Source organism: Dendrobates tinctorius, unplaced genomic scaffold (genome assembly GCF_039654945.1).
Source record: "Dendrobates tinctorius isolate UK_male_01 unplaced genomic scaffold, ASM3965494v1 ptg000008l, whole genome shotgun sequence".
NCBI classification, from domain to species: domain Eukaryota; kingdom Metazoa; phylum Chordata; class Amphibia; order Anura; family Dendrobatidae; genus Dendrobates; species Dendrobates tinctorius.
In genome coordinates this window covers 74,861,648-74,881,564 of record NW_027361676.1, presented here as the reverse complement: position 1 = coordinate 74,881,564, position 19,917 = coordinate 74,861,648, and the positions used below count along the sequence as shown (strand labels likewise).

The following is a 19,917-nucleotide window of genomic DNA, read 5'->3' as shown; positions in this document are numbered from 1 at the left end:
ATTCATAGAATCATTTGTTAGTAAAACACCAAATAATTGGGTAGTTTGACTTAAAATTCCATTTATTGTTTTCCAATCCATAATGAAAATTTGCTGTCTATATGATGCATCTTGTGCTTTGCATTGGGGAGTCCGTAGGAAACCAAGGAAATGAACATTTAAATATTACATTTTTGCTTGCAGTCCGTATACTACCTACTACTTCATATTTCTTGGCATCAACAATTAACTATACAGAAGTAGGCTTTCTTTTTACTAATAACTAAAAACCATTGATAAAAACAATTCTAAATACTACACACCTTATATATGAAAATAAAAATATTTACCTAGTGAAGACATTCCACAAGCCTTTAATGAGAATCCGCACATGACATTGGGAAGTTGTCTTATTCTTGTCGGCATTCCTTTACCAGAATATTTGAAGTAACACATGTTCCTGGAGAAACAATGAATCAGAGATTTTGATCAAACATTTATAATTGACAATGTACTGTATCTATATTAAAAAATAATATTGGAAACATTACAAATAAAGCTCAGCAACCATAGAAAGATAAAGTTTTCGGGGCCATGACAATATCTTTTGACCTTTAGGTGATTATTTTTAGTAAAGATGTTACTGTGACTATACTTGTAGCCTCAGTCACATCACTCACCGTAGTTGAATGCTGTGGAATTTCTCTGTAACATAGGTAAAGAACTGGCAATGTTCATTATTGGTGCAGCGTTCTCTACATTCCTCCACACTGGTTACTCTAGAAATATTATAACTTGTCCCAATCATGTCAAGTCCAGAAAAAACCTTATCCCGGCAGGCTAGAGCAAATAAGAGAAGCATGTAATTTTTTAGCAAGCAAGAAAAGAACAATTTCCCAATTCATCAAACAGTTTTCTGACAATTATTAATGTAAAGCTACTATAAATCTGGCAAAATTTGGGCAAAAACGGCTTATAAATTTTGCGACTTTAAATTCAGCCATTGCCAGCTCTGAAACGTGGGTGTAGCTGAGATGGAAGTTGGTGTGATCAGCCATGCCTGACAAATGCTTTATAATTTATGACACAAAATTGGCTTAAATTACTACAGAAGCGTATTTGAATCAGTGTTGCCAACCATTCGGAAATTACAGGACAGTCAATAAAAATAAATAATAAAACACTGACCGTCACTCCCAAACGTAAAATTGGTGTGCACAGATGCACATTAAGAGTTTCCATCTCTATGCATAACTAACAAATCAAGTTGTACACTGTAGAGCTATAGCATATACACATGAAATATATGAAATTTGAATTGCATTGCTACTCTATATAATAAGAAAAAATGAAACCACTTAGCACATAATTTGGTCAATTCATGCATGCCCAGCAGCCATCGACAAGTCAATCTCTGGTTGCTGAGAACTTAACCTAATGTAAATTGTCTCCTAGGCTGAAGCCTACATTTACATGGGTAGGAAGGATCCTGCTGTAATTAAAACCACAACTGGCTGATTGGTGGAGTGCGGAGTCAGAGAGCCTATATATACATAAATAACAAAAGACTGACCATCACTTCCAAACAGAAAACTGGTAAAAAAGGCATGCATAATTTACCTATTTACCTGCAGGATTACTCTTTATCTGCAGCTAAATAGCCTTTTCCAAGAAGAAAGGTTCCTTTTAACTTAAGCCATTGAAAAAATAAATACAACAAAAATGAACTCTTAAGCCCCCTTTACATTTAGCAATGCACCAGAGATCCCGACCACGATATGACCCGGTCAGGATCGCTGGTGCATCGCTAAATGGTCACTAGTGAGCTGCCAAACAGGCAGATCTCACAGCGATGCAGCGACACAGCAGCGGTCCTTACTTACCTTTCAGACGTGGCAATGATGACATCCTCCCGCCCACGTCCACGCGTCGCTTGTCGGCGCCAGCAGGAAGCCCAGCAGGAAGCAGCCGACGAGAAATGGACTTGGACGATCTCATGCGATCAGCGATAGCCATCGGGGGAGCCGGTCGGAGGTAAGTATCACATGTAGCGATATCGTTAGCAATATCGCTGCTGCGTCACAAAATCGGTGACGCTTTAGCGATATTTATAGCGATATCGCTATGTGTAAAACCCCCTTTAGAGTCCAAATCTAAAACAGTGAAGTGCCAGGAAGAATTTAAACATTCTATCTCCTAAAAGTATACGGTCACTAAAATACAGTATAGTTGACATACCATAAAAAGGGGGCAAACTCATAACTGTGTTATCTCTAGTTCAGAAATTGCAAATGAAGTATTGTGATTGTGCTCAAAAGATGGGACACATGAACAGAAACGGTCTACAATGCCAACATGGCATTACATGTATATTGGGCTCTTTAAGGAAAACAGTAAAGCAATATCTTATAAATAGGGACGAGCAAACCTGAACGGTAAAGTTTGGCGTCTGTACCAGACATCTAGTGTCCGGTACAAAACCTCGAACACGGGCTTTTTAATGTACATCCGATTTTCTGCTCAGGTTTGCCAGTCTTCGGTTAGAGAGATGGACCTCAAACTGTCCCTGGAATTGGGACCCTAACTATCCCTGTCCCAGGGGTACTCTTGAAGGTAGAGAGGCCCTGGTCTCTGACCTTGATATGCTCCTGTTAAACCCTAATCTGTCTCCTCCCCCACGCTATGTGGCATGTGAGAGAAATGAGAGGTAAACAAGACACAAAGACAAAACAGGGATAACAGAAAACCTCTATCATACAAAAGCACACACCAACAATAGAAAGGAGGATAGAGACAGGGAGGAATAAACGTAAATGGAATTTGTCACCCTTTTTTTGCCCTATCAGCGGCCGGCATTGACATCAGGGGCTTATTTACAGCATTCCGTAATGCTGTGGATAAGCCCCCGATGTAACCTGAAAGATAAGAAAAACACGTTAGATTATAGTCACCGGAGGGGGCGGTCTGGTCCAATGGGTGTCGCTGTCCGTTCCGGCTCCTCCCATCTTCATACGATGCCGTCCTCTTCTTGCCTTCCTGTAGTAGCTCCGGTGCAGTGCGCAGGCACCAGACCTTTCCCGACGCCTGCACATATGCCGCAGATGGGCAGCACGGTGGCTCAGTGGTTAGCTGCAAGGCTGCAGCGCTGGAGTCCTGGGTTCGAATCCCACCAAGGACAACATCTGCAAGGAGTTTGTATGTTCTCCCTGTGTTTGCGTGGGTTTCCTCCGGGCACTCCGGTTTCCTCCCACACTCCAAAGACATACTGATAGGGAATATAGATTGTGAGCCCCATCGGGGACAGTGATGAAAATGTGTGCAAACTGTAAAGCGCTGCGGAATATGTTAGCGCTCTATAAAGATTATTATTATTATTATATGCCACAAAAGGCATATGCCAAATGGAATTCCCATTTGTTAGCGAAGGCATCTACCCCCAATGATCTGTCCCTGGGATTCAGGGAGAAGTAGTTTCCTACTTGAGCATTTCTGATCGATGCTAGCAGATCCACCTCCGGAAGGCCCCACTTGTTCACTAGTTTCTGAAAGATTTTCCATTCAGACTCCACTTGCCAGGCTGGATACGTCTTCTGCTCAGGATGTCTGCCTGAAGATTGGAGGTCCCCTTTAGGTGGACTGCCATTAGTGAAAGGAGGAGCCTTTCAGCTCAGGTAAATAATCATCCTGAAAGACTTTTTAGGCTGTTGAACCTCGTGCCACCCTGGTGCTTGAGGTGTGCCACTGTTGTCATATTGTCGGAGTAGAACTTGATATGCTGACCCTGGACCAGGTGTTTTGCAGCCTGGAGGGCTTCTTCCACGGCCTTCAGTATTCTGAAATTGGAAGATCTCGTACTCACTTCCTGACCCAATAACTCCTGGAATGGCAGTTGGCATACTATGGCTCCACAGCCTTTTTTGCTGGCGTCTGATGTTACCGTGACCAAGGGGAATCGAGACCAGCTGACTCCTTTGTGCATATTCTTGTGGTCCATCCACTAAGCCAGGGAAGCTCTTACTTTTCCTGGGGTCAGGACCCTTCTGTTTAGATCTCTGTTCCAATTTCCCAAGATATGGGACTGGAGGATTCTGGAATGGGCCTGCGCCCAGGGCACCGATTGGATGCAGGACGTAATTGACCATAGTACTGACATAGCTGACCAGAGGGTCGGGGACCTCTGCTTTCTGAAATTCAAGATCTTTGATATTATAGTCACTTGATGATCTTCCGGAAGGAAGGACATCTGCTTTCTTGAGTCTAAGAGGACTCCCAAAAATCTTATTTTCTGAGAGGGTTGAATCTGTGAGTTCTTTATAATCGAGATCCACCCCAGAGATTGAAGAATATCCAGAGTTTGAGCTACCTGGTTTTCCAGAGTCTGGTAGGAGGATCCTACTATCAATAGGTCATCCAGGTAAGGTACAATGCATATACCCTGGCTTCGGATGTGGGACACAGCTTCAGATCAGGATCTGACAGGCAGGGAAGAAGGCATGCTAGTGCCTGCTCTCAGCAGGCATTCACAGGCCACCTTCTCTGCATGACTCGGAAGGACCCCACAGCCATCTTGGGACCAGGGTTCTCCTTGAAGACCATTGGGACAATGTGATTGTATCGCATTGTCCTGATGGAAGCACGCAGGGAGGGGGCTCCACTACTGACAGCGGCATCTGAGGGGTTAAATGCCCATGATTGGTGCTAGCACTGATTGTGGTCATTGCTGCGGGGTGTCAGCTGTCACATGCAGCTGCCACCCGCACCCAATTGCCATGGCACTCAGTGTGAGGTCGTGCAATGCATGAACCACTGTGAGGGGTTGCACGCATTAAGCAAAGAATCGCATTAGCTAAGCATCCAGCAAAAGACAGTTACTCCATAACAAGGAATTAACATCCACCTTCTCTCTTTTCTCTTCACACAGGTAGCCATGTCATTCAACTTCTGATCTGAATCAGCCTGCATGTATTTCCCTCCATTCAATGTTAGCAAGCAGTGTGAATGGTAACCATGTCATTCAACTTCTTTGCTATAATTCATCTATTACATTGTTCTCAGTACTTACTGTTGTATATCCATGGGAGGGGAACACTGTAGATGTTATCTCAGGAGAGGTGTTTTAGCATAGAGATGGAATCAGGACTGTGTCTTTGATCATCCATTGCACACCAGGATGTGTGGAGCAGCTGTTGCTAATTTATAACTAAGCAGCTCCCACAATCCCGCTCTCCTGGCCCTGTATTGGGGTGTATAAATTTAGACTCATTCTAAGGGGAACATGCATGTGAGGGGTCACATGCATTAAGCAAAGCATCACATTAGCTAAGCATCCAGCAAAAGACAGTTACTCCATGACAGTTAGTCTGGGCAGGAGTCAGGTAAAGTCACACTTTGCTCTCCTTTTTAATCATGTCCTTTATTTCTGTTCTCCTGTGTTCCCTTGCCATCCACATTCACTGCCCCATCCCTCCGCCATCACCACTCATACACATCAGCCCCTCTATACTTCCCTCTCCCATGTACAGCTCCCATGCACTTCTCACCTTCCTGAAAAACCTTAGCTCATCTTGCTGAAACACATTGCACAAAAAACTTTGAACATTTCAAAGAACTACTTGCTCTTTATGTTCCTACTCCTACTGATTTCAGGGGACATCTCCCCCAACCCCAGTCCACCATCCCCCAACCTCAACCCCTACCCCATATCAAAACCATAATAATCTTATTAATATTACTTGCATTCCTTCATCTCCTTCTTTCAAATTTGCCCTCTGGAATCCACGGTCTGTATGTAACAAACTTCCTTTCCTGCACAACTACTTTCTGAACAACTCTCTGAATCTGTTGGCCCTCACTGAAACCTGGAAACAGGACTCTGACACTGTCTCCCCTGCTGCCATTTCCCATGCTGGCTTACAATTCACCCATTCCCCAAGACTCACAAGCAGACCTGGTGGTGGAGTCCGCATACTCCTGTCTCCACAATGCACTTTCCAGGACATCCCCCTGGTTCCATCACTCTCATTCCCTTCTTTTGAGGTCCACACCATCAGGCTCTTCCATCCCCTCCCCCTCAGAGTAGCGGTCATTTACCGGCCCCCAGGCTCACCCACCCACTTCCTTGACCACTTCTCAGTCTGCCTGCCGCACTTCATGTCCTCAGAACTACCAACCCTTATCCTGGGGGACTTCAACATCCCCATTAACAGCCCCATTTCCACAGCTGCATCCCAGCTTCTATCACTAACCACTTCTCTTGGCCTCTCACAGCTCTCAACCTCTGAGACACACAAAGACGGTAACACCCTTGACCTGGTCTTTGTCCGGCTCTGCTCAATCTACTACCTAAATAACTACCTAGATTCCCCTCTCGGAAAACAACATTTTCTCCTTCTCGCTCACAAATCCTCGCCTACCCCAGCACACTCCTACCTATCACACATTCAGAAATCTACAAGCTCTTAACCCTCAGACACTTTCAGACTCCGTACAATCTTCCCTGTTCCCAATCTCCTCTTTTTCCCTGTCCCGATCTGGCTGTTCATCACTACAATGACACTCTTAGAAGCACCCTTGACCAGGTAGTACCCCTCACCCTCAGAACCACCAAACACAGAGTAAAACAGCCTTAGCTCACATCGCAAACTCGACTACTCCAGTGATGCTCTAGGAGTGCTGAACGCCGATGGAGAAAAACCCGCACACCAGCAGACTTCATCCACTTCAAATTTATGTTAAGAACCTATAACTCTGCCCTTCACCTTGCCAAACAGAGTTACTTCACCACCCTGATGACGTCACTAGCCAACAACCTCAAGAAACTTTTTGACACCTTTCACTCACTCCTCAGGCCAAAAGCACATGCCCCTATCACAGACATTTGTGCGGATGACCTGGCCTCCCATTTTATAGAAAAAAATAGATAATATCCGTCAGGAAATCAGCTCCCAACCACCAAGTACTGTGACTAACATCCCTCGCTGCATTTCCCCTGGCTCACTCTCCACATTTGATCCCATCACAGAAGAAGTCTCCAGTCTCCTCTCTCCTTCTCTTCCAACTAAATGCACTACCAACCCCATTTCCTCACATCTCCTCTAATCTCTTTCTCCAGTCGTCACATCTAACCTAACTACAATCTTTAATCTCTCCCTCTCCTCAAGCATTTTCCTACCCTTCTTCAAACACTCTATCGTTACTCCATTACTGAAGAAATCCGCACTCGACCCATCCTGCACAAATAACTACAGACCAGTCTCCAATCTCCCCTTCATCTCTAAACTTTTGGAGCGCCTAGTCTACTCCCGCCTTACCCGTTACCTCTCCACTCACTCCCTCCTAGACATTTCACAGTCCGGCTTCCCCCTTTAAATTCGACTGAAACTGTACTCATCAGAGTTACCAATGACCTTCTGACAGCAAAATGTAACGGTGACAACTCTCTGCTCATATTTCTCGACCTTTCTGCAGCTTTCGACACTGTTGACCACTGTCTCCTACTCTCTAGGCTCCATTCACTAGGCATTAAGGACACCGCTCTCTCCTGGCTCTCTTCCTATATTTCTGACCGCTCCTTCAATGCTTTGTTCGCTGGCTCCACATCATCTCGTTTTCCTCTCACTGTCGAGGTACCTCAGGGCTCAGTCCTTGGCCCCCTTCTCTTCTCTCTCTACTCGGCTCCAATTGGACAGACCATCAGCAGATTTGGCTTTCAATACCATCTTTATGCTGATGACACACAACTATACACGTCATCTCCCAACCTTACCTCCACGGTACTACAGAATGCCAGTGACTGTCTGTCCACAGTCTCCAACATCATGTCCGCTCTCTATCTGAAACTCAACCTCTCAAAAGCTGAATTTCTTCTGCTCCCACCGTCTACTCACCTCCCTAAATCTGACATTTCCCTCTCCGTGGGTGACACCATAATAACACCCCGGCAGCAGGCGTGCTGTCTGGGTGTTATGTTTGACATCAACCTCTCCTTCACATCCCATATACAATCTCTTGCCCGCTCTTGCTGCTTACACCTAAAGAACATCTCCATAATCTGCCCTTTTCTCACCATGGAAACAACAAAAACCCTCACTGTTGCATTGATCCACTCCTGCCTGGACCACTGCAATGCTCTATTAATTGGCCTCCCCGTTACTCGACTTCCCTTCTACAGTCCATACTTAATGCAGCAGCCAGGGTCATCCAGCTGGCTAATCTGTACTCGTATATGTCTGCTCTTCACCAATCATTACACTGGCTGCCCATTCATTATAGGATCCAATTCAAAGTACTTGTTCTCACCCATAAAGCTCTCCACAGTGCGGCACCCCCCTACATCTCCCTCATTTCTGTCTATCGGTCTAGCCAACCGCTGTGCTCTGCAAACAACTTTTGACTAACCTCTGCACTAATCTGCACCTCCCACTCCCGACTCCAAGACTTCTCCAGTGCTGTTCCAATCCTCTGGAATGCTCTACCGCAAGAAATTAGGACTATCCACAATTTGCACAGTTTTAGGTGCTCCCTCAAAACGCATCTGTTCAAAGCGGCCTATCACGTTCACTAATCAAGGTCATTTTATGTGTAAGTGTGCGTGTGTAGCCCATTCACTATCTCCATCTATCCCTCACTCCCTCAAGATGGCTGGACCATCATTGTAAATACATCCTTGTAAATACACACCTGTACTTTGTATCTCCCCCACCTCATTGCAGATTGTAAGCTCTCACGAGCAGGGTCGTCTTATTTTGCTTTAATTATTGTATTGTTAACGTTGTTACTTATGACTTGTGTTTGAAACTGTTAAACTGTAAAGCGCTGCGGAAAATATTGGTGCTATATAAATAAAGATTATTATTATTATTTTTATTAGTCCTGCTGTTTGCAGGAACGCAATTCCCGCAGAGCACTACTAGCACGGCACATGTCGGGAAGGGGTTAATTGGCTGGGACTAACTGCCTAGAGCCAATATAACTAGAGGGAATAAATGATAAGCAGTGTCAGCTGAGAGCAATCAGGCTATATGGTCTTAGTTGGCATGGATAGATTCCTTAACCCTCTCAGTACAGAGGGAAACCAAATCCATTTAAAATAGAACATGAATCATACAATCTCTAAAGAAGACCTATGATTCATTACCCAACGTGACCATCTAATAACAGGTCCTGCAATGGGACGTGACATCATCGTGACAGTACCCCCCCCCTCTAAGAAGGCCACTCGACCATCGGGACTGGGTTTATCAGGATGAGCCGCACATAAGGAACAAATTAGTTTACAGGCATTAACTTCAGATGTCAATGCCCACATCGGCTCCTCAGGACAATACTCTTTCCACTGCACCAGGTATTGTAAAGAGTGGTCAATGATATGGGAATCATGAAGTCTTGCGTTGCCACCTGAAACTCCAAATAACTATCAACAATTATCAGTGGCGATAGCAAGGGTGATGGCTCCACAGGCACTACATATTTTTTGAGCAATGACCTGTGGAAAACACTGTGAATTTTGAGAGTTGGAGGAAGCTCAAAATGAAAGGCCACAGGGTTAATTCCGGCGAACACCTTGTAAGGACTAATATGCCTAGAACCTAATTTCCAAGAAAGATACAGGAAAGATGTATATCTTTGTACCGTGTTAGCCAGTGGAATGTTTATATTTATGTTTCTCCCTCTCCCATATTGATAGTTCTGCTTCACGTCACTTGTCTTATCTATTGCATTTTTTCTAGGCTGTATTGTGCATAAATATGTGACTTCAGATTTTGTATTAGTCTAGCCTGATGAAGAGACCTGAGTAGTCTCGAAAGCTTGCAATGTATTACCATCTTTTCAGTTAGCCATTAAAAGGTATCAACTACTGAGGACTCTCAATCCTGAATATTTTAATTTCCAAGAAGGAATCTTCAGTTTAATTTTTCTGGCAGGCAGTCACACTAAATCATTCATACCCTAGTCCAGACCTGATAACCGTTTTGTATCACCCTTGCATTTGTATTTGTCCCCCATGATCTTTAAGTTGTTCTGGAACCCTTGCCATACAGATGAGAGTGAAGAATGGAATCGTTCCTCCCCAGGCTTCCCAGGAACACCCATCTTTTCTGAAGGTATAGAACTGCAGATGGAAGCCTTGCTGTGACAATTGTTTAAGGCAAACTCAGCTAATGGTAAAAATGATAACCAATCCCCCCAGGTTATCTCAGAGAAAACACCTGAGGTACGTCTCCAGACTTGGTTTAGACGTTCAGTCTGACCATTAGTTTGAGGATGAAATGCTGAATAAAAGGATAGATTCATAATCACGTGAGAACAAAATGCTCTCCATAAATTAGATACAAACTGGGTCCCACGTTCTGACATCACATCGAATGGAACCCTGTGACGCTTCAAGATCTCGGTGACAAACACCTTAGCCAGGGTATTAGCATTAGGGAGCGCAGGTAAACCTATGAAGTGCACCATTTTACTGCATTTATCCACCACAACTAAGATAACAGTGTTACCAGAGGAAGAAGGAATATCTGTAATAAAATCCAAGGAAAAAATGTCTCCATGGCTGGTCTGGTATGGTTATTGGTAGAAGAGCCCCATACAGACAAGTATTCTGGGTCTTAGAACATGCACAGATTAATATCTTAATATATTACTATATTAATATATTAATATATTATTAATATATTACTATATTAATATATATTACTGTAATCAGTAAGGCACAAAGTTAACTACATCCTGAGGCAACCATGGCCACCAAAAACAACGAGAAAGGAGGTCTAAGGTTGCTTTACTACCTGGATGACCAGCAAGTGCCGAGCTATGATGTGCCCCTAAAACTTTGAGACAAAATGCAAATAAATTCCCTGAAGGACAAGCAAGGGCATCCCCCTGATACCTCTCCTCCAGCTCACACGGCAGAGAAGACCACCCCTTCCTGTAAAATAGGGACAGAGTCATCCGAACAACCACCCCCAGGGAAACTTCAAGGCAAAGCATCAGCTTTGACATTCTTAATCCCAGGACAGCACATACGTGGTCAAAATTGTTGGTACCAATCGTTTAATGACAGAACAACCCACAATGGTGACAGAAATAACTTGAATCTGATAAAAGTAATAATAAATCAAAAATCTATGAACAAATGAAAGTCAGACATTGCTTTTCAACCATACCTCAACAGAAATTTAAAAAAAATAAAATTCACGATATAGGCCTGGACAGAAATGATGGTACCCTGAAAATAATGTGACAAAAGGCACATGTTAAATCAAGGTGGGTCCACTAATTAGCATCACAGATGTCTAAAATCTTGGAACCAGTGATTGGGCCTGTATAGAGGGCTACAAATACTCACTGTCCTATTTGGTGACATGGTGTGTATCACACTCAACATGGACCAGAGGAAGCGAAGGAAAGAGTTGTCTCAGGAGATTAGAAAGAAAATTATAGACAAACATGTTAAAGGTAAAAGTTATAAGACCATCTCCAAGCAGCTTGAAGTTCCTGTGACTACAGTTGCACATATTATTCAGAAATGTAAGCTCCATGGGACTGTAGCCAACCTCCCTGGACGTGGTCGCAGGAGGAAAATTGATGACAAATCAAAGAGACGGATAATATGAAAGGTAACAAAAGAGCCCAGAAAAACTTTAAATTTTTCACCTTTTGTTTGATTGCAGTTGTTTGGTAAATTAAAAAAAGTTATTAAAAAAGAAAAACATAAATATCACATAGTCATAAGTATTCAGACCCTTTGCTCAGACACTCATATTTAAGTCACATGCTGTCCATTTCCTTGTGATCCTCCTTGAGATGGTTTTACTCCTTCAGTGGAGTCCAGCTGTGTTTAATAAAACTGATAGGATTTGATTTGTAAAGGCACACACCTGTCTATATAAGACCTCACAGCTCACAGTACATGTCAGACCAAATGAGAATCATGAGGTCAAATTAACTTGCTAAGGAGCTCAGAGACAGAATTGTGGCAAAGAGTCAGTGATAAGCGGTCATAGAGGAGCGCTTAGGAAGCAACCCAGGGGCAGACAAAAAAGTCAGGTCTCCACCGCAGCTCCAGCCGAAAACCTCCAATGGAGGATAGGAGCAATGAGAAAATGGAAACAGTTTTAGGAGCTCAGGAAAGAGACTCAGACAAGAGATGGGGTTAAACCACAACGTGTTTCGACGGAGAATCTGTCTTCATCAGGTGGAACTTCCTGTGGAGGAGAAAACAAGGCACTGCTCATCACCTTCCCAATACAATCCCAACAGTGAAACATGGTGGAGGCAACTTCATGCTATGCTGGTGTTTTTCAGCTGCAGGGACAGGACAACTGATTGGAAGGCGGGGGGAGCGGAGGGAAGGGGGGAGCAGATGATGATGGCGGCGGATTGCCAGCATCATTCGGTGGCGGGGGCCGATCATCCCCGTCAGCCGGTGGAGGGGGGGTCGGATCTAGGTCTCCAGCCATGGCCGATGCTACTGCAGCATCGGCCATGGCTGGATTGTAATTTTTCATCAAATTTCATTGATGAAATATTACTGTCGCTCTGATTCACTTTTAACAGCCAATCAGAGCGATCGTAGTCACATGGGGGTAAAGCCACCTCCCTGGGGTGAAGTACAAAGCTCTCTGTATCTGCAGGTCGGGTGACATTTCATTGACTCACAGTCACCCGACCCGCAGGGGGCTATCAAGTCATGACACAGCATATGCGTCAGTGGTGGGATTGGCACCAACTTTCATGACGCGTACGCTGTGTCACTGGTCGGGAAGGGGTTAAAAGTGAGAAGAAGAAAGTTTATGATGAATCCTGAAGTATGTTACGGTATGTGTCAGACCTTTAAATCGGCCTAAATTAAAGGCAAGATGGCTTTTTATTCCACTGTTTAGTCATCACTAAGAGCTTTTCATTGGTAGGGATTAGCAAATCAATTTGGAGAGCTGTAGTCCATGGACACTGCAGCATTCTGTGGCTGTTGCTTGCTAGCCCTGAGAATTACCTCCTACTTGCCAGCATTCCTGGCTCCTCTATTGACTATTCAGTCTGTCATTGTTGTGGTATCATGCACACACAACATGGCACCAAATGCCGGCAGGGAAGAGAAAGTGTTAGGTGTCAAGATCCCGCTGCTGCCCAGGGGGAATCTCAAGCCATGTCATCTGCTGTCTCCCATTCTTCTTCAGCCGCAGAAGTTCCTGCTCAGCAGAGACGTCAGTCCCAGCGTCTTGCTCAGGCTAATGCTATGCGTCTGGTGGCTGCTGCTGCCCTAGGCTCAGCTATAGCATTCTGCATTAATCAGCGGCGAGCATCTGAGCATGCCTGTGAGACGACCACTCATTGGTGGCTGGAGGTCACATGCTCAGGTCCTCAAGCAGCTCGGATTGGACTATCAGCAAGGTCCCAGAAGGCTGCAGTTATAAAAGGATCGCATGGCTGCACGGCCATGCGCTAGTAAAGACCATGTGGAGTGAGTGTTGTATGCACATATGATTGTCTCTGGTGACTGACTCATTATGAAACCCCTACCCTTGGTGCGCATGTGTTGTTCAGCCTTGGCATTTATTTCCTAGGTAGCAGGCAGGGTCAGGGACTAGCATCAGCGCCAAGTAGTGGTTTTGCCTGTACGCCACTGTGCACTTAGTCCGCATTCCACAGTAGCCAGCGTCTATTAGTGCACTTAGCCAGTGCGACGCCATGCACTTAGTGGGTCTAGAGAGGCTCTTACCCCGCAATAATGAAAGAAGAAGCGATCCAGCTGAGTGCTCTGGTGATTTATTGAATGCTGTTCAAACCACAGAACGTTGTTTACGCGTTTCTGGCTAGACGCCCTTAATCATATGGTTATGATTAAGGGCGTCTAGCCAGAAACGCGTAAACAACGTTCTGTTGTTTGAACAGCATTCAATAAATCACCAGAGCACTCAGCTGGATCGCTTCTTCTTTCATTATTGCAGTGCGACCAGGGCAGGGCCGGATCCGAGTCTGAGGTGCGGTGAGGTCAGACGTGGGTGAGCTGGACTTCTATACAAAATTCTTACCCCGCATCCTTGGGGCTGAGTCTTGAGACCGAATACTAGCGCTGACTCAGCTGTGCCCTGTGACAGATAACAGGGTACGGTATCTGTGCTCTGCGGTTCCGCAGCTCTGTGGAGTAACATAGTTCGTTGCAACTACACACTGGGTGGCGTTTAACCCACGTGTGTCCAGTACGATACCGCCATTTTGTGTCCGCCATTACCGAGCAGCAGTTATCATCTCTTCATGGTGGACCCCGGGCTGCAAACGCACCTTATTACCATCTTTATATTATTTGGTGCGTTCCGCCAACCTTAACAGAAAATTTGCAGGGCTCCCTACCAGCAGACATGTAATAATGACATGGATGTCATATCAGGAGCCTGCAAAGTTATTCCCTTATCTATATCAATGAATACAAATTCTCCAAGCAGGTAAAAGTAATATGATTCCCTTTTTTGTTAAGATTCATTAAGTGTTAAATGTTATAACAATAACCTTCTTAGTAGTTTATGATAAGTTCTCACCATATATTATTCTTGTGCAATGTTTTAAGGAATGTCCTGAAATTGTTCCTGGCATTACCACTTTCTGTAATGTTAATGTTGGACTGTCCTTAAGAAAGCATGCAAACCTAGGTCAGAAAAAAAGAAAAATATTTTTTTTATCATCTGCAGAATATTTTTTAATTACAGCCTCTGTTTGTTGACATTTTGATAACATTTTAAGATGACAAAAAATAATGATTTACTTTGTACTGTATATGCCCCTATAACTGTCTTTTGTTACCCCACAGTGTTAGAGAGCGGGCAAATACACGGTTAGAGCACACTGCCATTTCCACAACTGTGAAGAGTTGCAGGTTGGAAACTTGGGAGACCTTCTTATACCACCACTGGCCCTTATAGTCTGCTGAAGTCAAGGCATGATACGTCAGCCTAATCCATAAACATTTGAGAGGAACTTGTCATCTTAGAAAAGCTGTGCACTCTCTGGAGGGCAACATGTTAAGGCGCAAACTGATATACAGTACAGGTTTGTGGAAAATGAATCAGTGCTTGGGCTTATCCAGATGTACGTGCACATGGGTCCAAGCATGGAATAGCTGCAGGTCTCCCAACCTCAGTGTCACACCATCATAGAAATATATGCAGCTTTCACACTCAGGTCGTGAGACCTGCAGCCAGTCTGTGCATTGCAGTCCAAGATGAGACCGAAAACGAAGGACATCTCCTGCATGAGCCATTTATTGTATGTTATTCATTGTAATCTCGCTCAATCTAGGATTATCAGTCAAGGGGGTTGTACAGTGCTTTACAATTTAGGCTAAGGCTGGAATCACACATAGCGACTCACCAGCGATCCTGACAACGATATCAATGTGTCAGGATCGCTTGTGAATCGCTATGTGATCGCTGGTGAGCTGTCAAACAGACAGCTTCACCAGCGATCAGCACAGCGATGCCCAGCGTCTGGCATCATTGTGCACGTTAGTAACCAGCGCGCTGATGCAGGAAGCTGGTAACTAACATACACATCGGGTATCCAAGGGACGTGCGTCCCTAGATACGCGATGTGTACGTTAGTTACCAGCTCCCTGCATCAGCGCACTGGTACCTAACGTACACATCAGGTATCTAAGGGGCGCACATCCCTTGGATACCCGATGTGTACATTAGTTACCAGCTTCCTGCATCAGCGCGCTGGTTACTAACGTGCACAGCGACGCCGGGCGCTGGGCGTTGCTGTGCTGATCGCTGGTGACCCGCCTGTCACACACAGCGATGCGTGGTGGCCAGCGGGAGACAAGCGACCAAAAAAATGTCCTGGCCTTTCCTGCAGCGATCAGCGATACCGGCAGGGGGGCCGGTCGCTGATCGCTGTCACACACAGCGATCTTGCTGGTGAGATCGCTGTTGTGTCACAAAAATTGTGACTCAGCAGCGATCTCGCTATGTGTGACGGGGCCTTAAGTTCACACTTGCGTTTGACTGGTCTGCATATGGCTGCGTACTTCCTCCCTTAAGCTCCACCTAAGCTATGCCTACTTCTGCATGCATCCTGCGTCATCCTGCGTACCTATCTTTAACATTGGGTACGCAGGGATATGCGTTGTATGCAGATGCGTCCACATGTGGCGTTTTGACGTGCCCGCCAAACACACAGAAATGCAACATGTTGAGTTCCCGTGAAGTCGGTGAGCACGTCAAAACGCCGCATGTCGAGGCATCCACATACAACACATGTCCCTGCGTACCCAATGTTAAAGATAGGTATGCAGGACGCATGCAAAAGTAGGTGGAGGGAAGGCGGAGATTAAGGGAGGAAGTACACAGCCATACGCAGACAAGCCAAATGCAAGTGTGAACCTGGCCTTAGTCTGCATGTTTACATATACAGAAAATCTGTCATCTTCTAATTGGGACCACCCCTTTGACTCATAAGCCCAAAATATGAAGAGATTTCAATGCATAAAGTAGAAGTGATATAGAGTCTTTTCCTGCAAACCTATATATCAATCATCTTCTTTAATTGATTATAACAATATAAGATATTTACAGTGCCTTAAAAAAGTATTCATACCCAGTGAACTTTTTCAATTTTTTTCACATTGAACCCACAAAACGTAAATTTTTTTTATTTTGATTTTCTGTGATAAAGCAATACAAAGTAGCAAGTATTTGTGAAGTGTAAATCATACATGGATTTATAAATATTTTAAAAATATACCGTAAATCTGAAAATTGTGATGTTCCTTTATATTCAGCCCCCCGATTCAATACTGTGTAAGACCACCTTTAGCTGCAACTACTGCACAAGTCTTTTGGAGTATGTCTCTACCTGCTTTGCACATCTAGAGATGGAAATTTTTTCCTATCCTTTGCAAATGAGCTCTAGCTCAGTGAGATTGGATGGTGAGTGACTAAGAACAGCAATTCTGAAGTCTTGCCACAAATTCTCAATGAGATTTAGGTCTGGACTAGTGATGAGTGAGTATACTCGTTACTCGAGATTTCCTGAGCATGCTTGGGTGATCTCCGAGTATTTGGATGTATTCGGAGATTTCGTTTCTGTCACTGTAGCTGCATGATTTGTGGCTGCTAGACAGCCTGAATACGTGTGGGGATTTCCTAACAAAATGGCAATCCCCACATGTATTCAGTCTAGCTAGCAGCTGCAAATCATGCAGCTACGGCGACAAAAACTAAATTTCCGAGCACATCCAAATACTCGGAGATCACCCGAGGAGGGAAATCTCGAGTAACCAGTATGCTTGCTCATCACTAGTCTGGAATTTAACTGGACCATTCAAACACATGAATATGCTTTGATCTAAACTATTCTATTATAGTTCTAACACTATGTTTGGGGTCATTGTCCTGCTGGAAGATGAACCTACGCCCCAGACTCAAGTCTTTTGTGGCCTCTAACAGGTTTTCCTCAACGATTGTCCTGTATTTAACTCTATCCATCTTCCCATCAACTCTTCCCTGTCCCTGATGAGGAAAAGCTTCCCTACAGCATGATGCTGCCACCACCATGCTTGACGGTGGAGATGGTGTTTTCAGGGAGATGTGCAGTGTTAGTTTTCTGCCATACATAGCATTTTGCATTTAGCCCAAAAAGTGCTACTTTGGTGTCTTGTTACCAGAGCACCTTCTTCCACATGTTAGCTGCATCTCCTTTTTGTAAACCGCAAACAGGACTACTTATGGCTTGTTTTAAACATGGCTCTCTTTTTTCCACCCTTGAATAAAAGACAAATTTGTGGAGTTTAGGCATGATAGTTTCCTGTGGACAGATTCTCCCACCTGAGCTGTGGATCTCTGCAGCTACTCTAGAGTGACAATAGGTTTCTTGGTTGCTTCTCTAATTAGTGCTCTCCTTGCTTGGGATGTCAGTTTAGGTGGACAGCCATGTCTTTAGGTTTGCAATTGTGTCATACTTTTTCCGTTTTTGGATGAAGAATTGAACAGTGCTCGAAGAGATGTTTAGAGCTTGGGTTATTTTTTGTTTTTATAACCTAACCTTGCTTTACTCTTCTGTTAACTTAATCCCTGACCTGTCTGGTGTGTTGCTAATGTTCTCAAACAAACATCTGAGGCCTACACAGAATATATAGTTATGCTGAGAAGAAATTACACACAGGAGGACTCAATTTTCTAACTACCGGTATGTGAATTCTGGAGACAATTGGTCTCTCAGGATTTTATTTAGGGGTATCTGATTACAGGGGGCTGTATACAAATGCATGTCAAAATTTACATATTTATATGTTTAAAATGTTTAGACAACCATGTATCCTTTTTTTACACTTTACAAATACTTTTTACTTTGTGTTGGAATATCACATAAAATCCCAGTAAAATACATTTACATTTCTGGGAGTAATGTGAAAAAATGTGGTAAAGTTCACAGGTATGAATACTTTTTGCAAGAAACTGTATATAGAGATTTACATATTTATTTAGCACACAAATACAATTCCAAAATTTATTGTATATACATATACAATATTCAAAGTAAACCTAACTCCAATCTATCGGTCATGTTGTCTCACCTTTCATTATCATTTGGCCAACTTGCCGGAAGGTAAGAAAACATCAAGCAACGTGGGCTAAAGGTACAGACCATCTGACAATATTCAACATCAGGAGCAAACACAGTACCCAGGTCTCCACCTTGAAGGAGCACGTCTTTTTCTAGCTCTGGTACACAGTCTAGCAAAAGTGAAAAAATACGCTGATTAAACAGATTCTAGACATTGGGACACCATTGCTTATTAATTATATGATCAATAGTGTACATAAGATGGCATACATACAGTGCCATTATGGTAGTCCATGTGGCTACAGTTGTAAAGAGGAGGCCTAGCGACGTGTTGCTGCACCCAATGTATTATTTTCACATGATATTTTATTTTTAGTCTTAGTATTTAATCCCCAAAAATACTTTGACATGCATTAGATAAAAGTAATTGTGATGCCAACTGTTATAAAATAGAAATGTTGCTTTATGCAATAGTTAGTATTTGCGGTTACATCATTCATTAAGTTATAGAAAGGTTGCTTTACCTCCACAAGCCAAATCTAACAGCAGGAAAAGACTTGCCACAGTGTAATAAAAAGACATCCTGTAATAAAGGTAAAATGGATACATAAGCTCTTTATAAATACACATGATAAGTTATATTATCAGAATATTACAATTACCTTTGCTCTTAATTTCAAGCTGAAAAGGAGAACATAAAGTATCCCTTTTGTGCAGTTTTGCCCTCGACTGTGACTGATGCATCTCACCAGGTTCTCAAGCTTTTCATTTTCCAAAGGGGCATGTTTACATTGCATTACAAAATTGTGTGTGGGCAATGTTTAACTGTGATAAGGCTTAATGCTTGCTTTTGCAATGGGACTTGTAAAGGCCTCGTCACACTAAGCGATATCGCTAGCAATATCAGTGTAACGTCACTGGTTTTCTGATGCAGCAGCGATATTGCTAGCGATATCGCTATGTGTGATTCTTACCTCCGACCAGCTCTCCCGCTGATTATCGCTGATCGCGCGAGAACGGCCTGGGCCGTTTCTCGTCGTCAGCTTCCTGCTGGGCTTCCTGTGGCGCCGACGAGCGATGCGTGGACGCAGGCGGGAGGGCGTCAGGATCGCCTCGTCTGACAGGCAAGTAGCGACCCCCGACTGCTGCTATGTCGCTGGTGAGATCTGCCTGCCTAGCGACCACTTAGCGATGCACCAGCGATCCATATCGTTGTCAGGATCGCTGGTGCATCACTAAGTGTGACAGTACCTTTATTTAAAGGGGTTGGCTAAACATCAATAATGGTTAAAACCAAGCAACTTTACAATTTTAATCTTATTGAAAATTCTCTCAGTTCTCAAGAACAGCGGTAGTTTGAATGCTATGGTTTAATGG

At 43.9% G+C, this 19,917-nt stretch overlaps 1 protein-coding gene across 1 annotated transcript in view; it reads right to left on the bottom strand.

Moving 5' to 3' along the window:
* Positions 1-19,318, bottom strand: part of LOC141092560 (plasma kallikrein-like) — a 147,959-nt gene extending 128,641 nt beyond the window's left edge. The window contains exons 1-6 of the mRNA XM_073578826.1: positions 19,203-19,318; positions 19,065-19,123; positions 18,551-18,710; positions 14,517-14,623; positions 660-819; positions 330-439 (exon numbers count right to left, since the gene is read on the bottom strand). Of these exons, the coding sequence (XP_073434927.1) occupies positions 330-439; positions 660-819; positions 14,517-14,623; positions 18,551-18,710; positions 19,065-19,122 (595 nt within the window). The 5' untranslated portion in view covers position 19,123; positions 19,203-19,318. The remainder of the gene's footprint in view (positions 1-329; positions 440-659; positions 820-14,516; positions 14,624-18,550; positions 18,711-19,064; positions 19,124-19,202) is intronic.
* Positions 19,319-19,917: the final 599 nt, after the last annotated feature.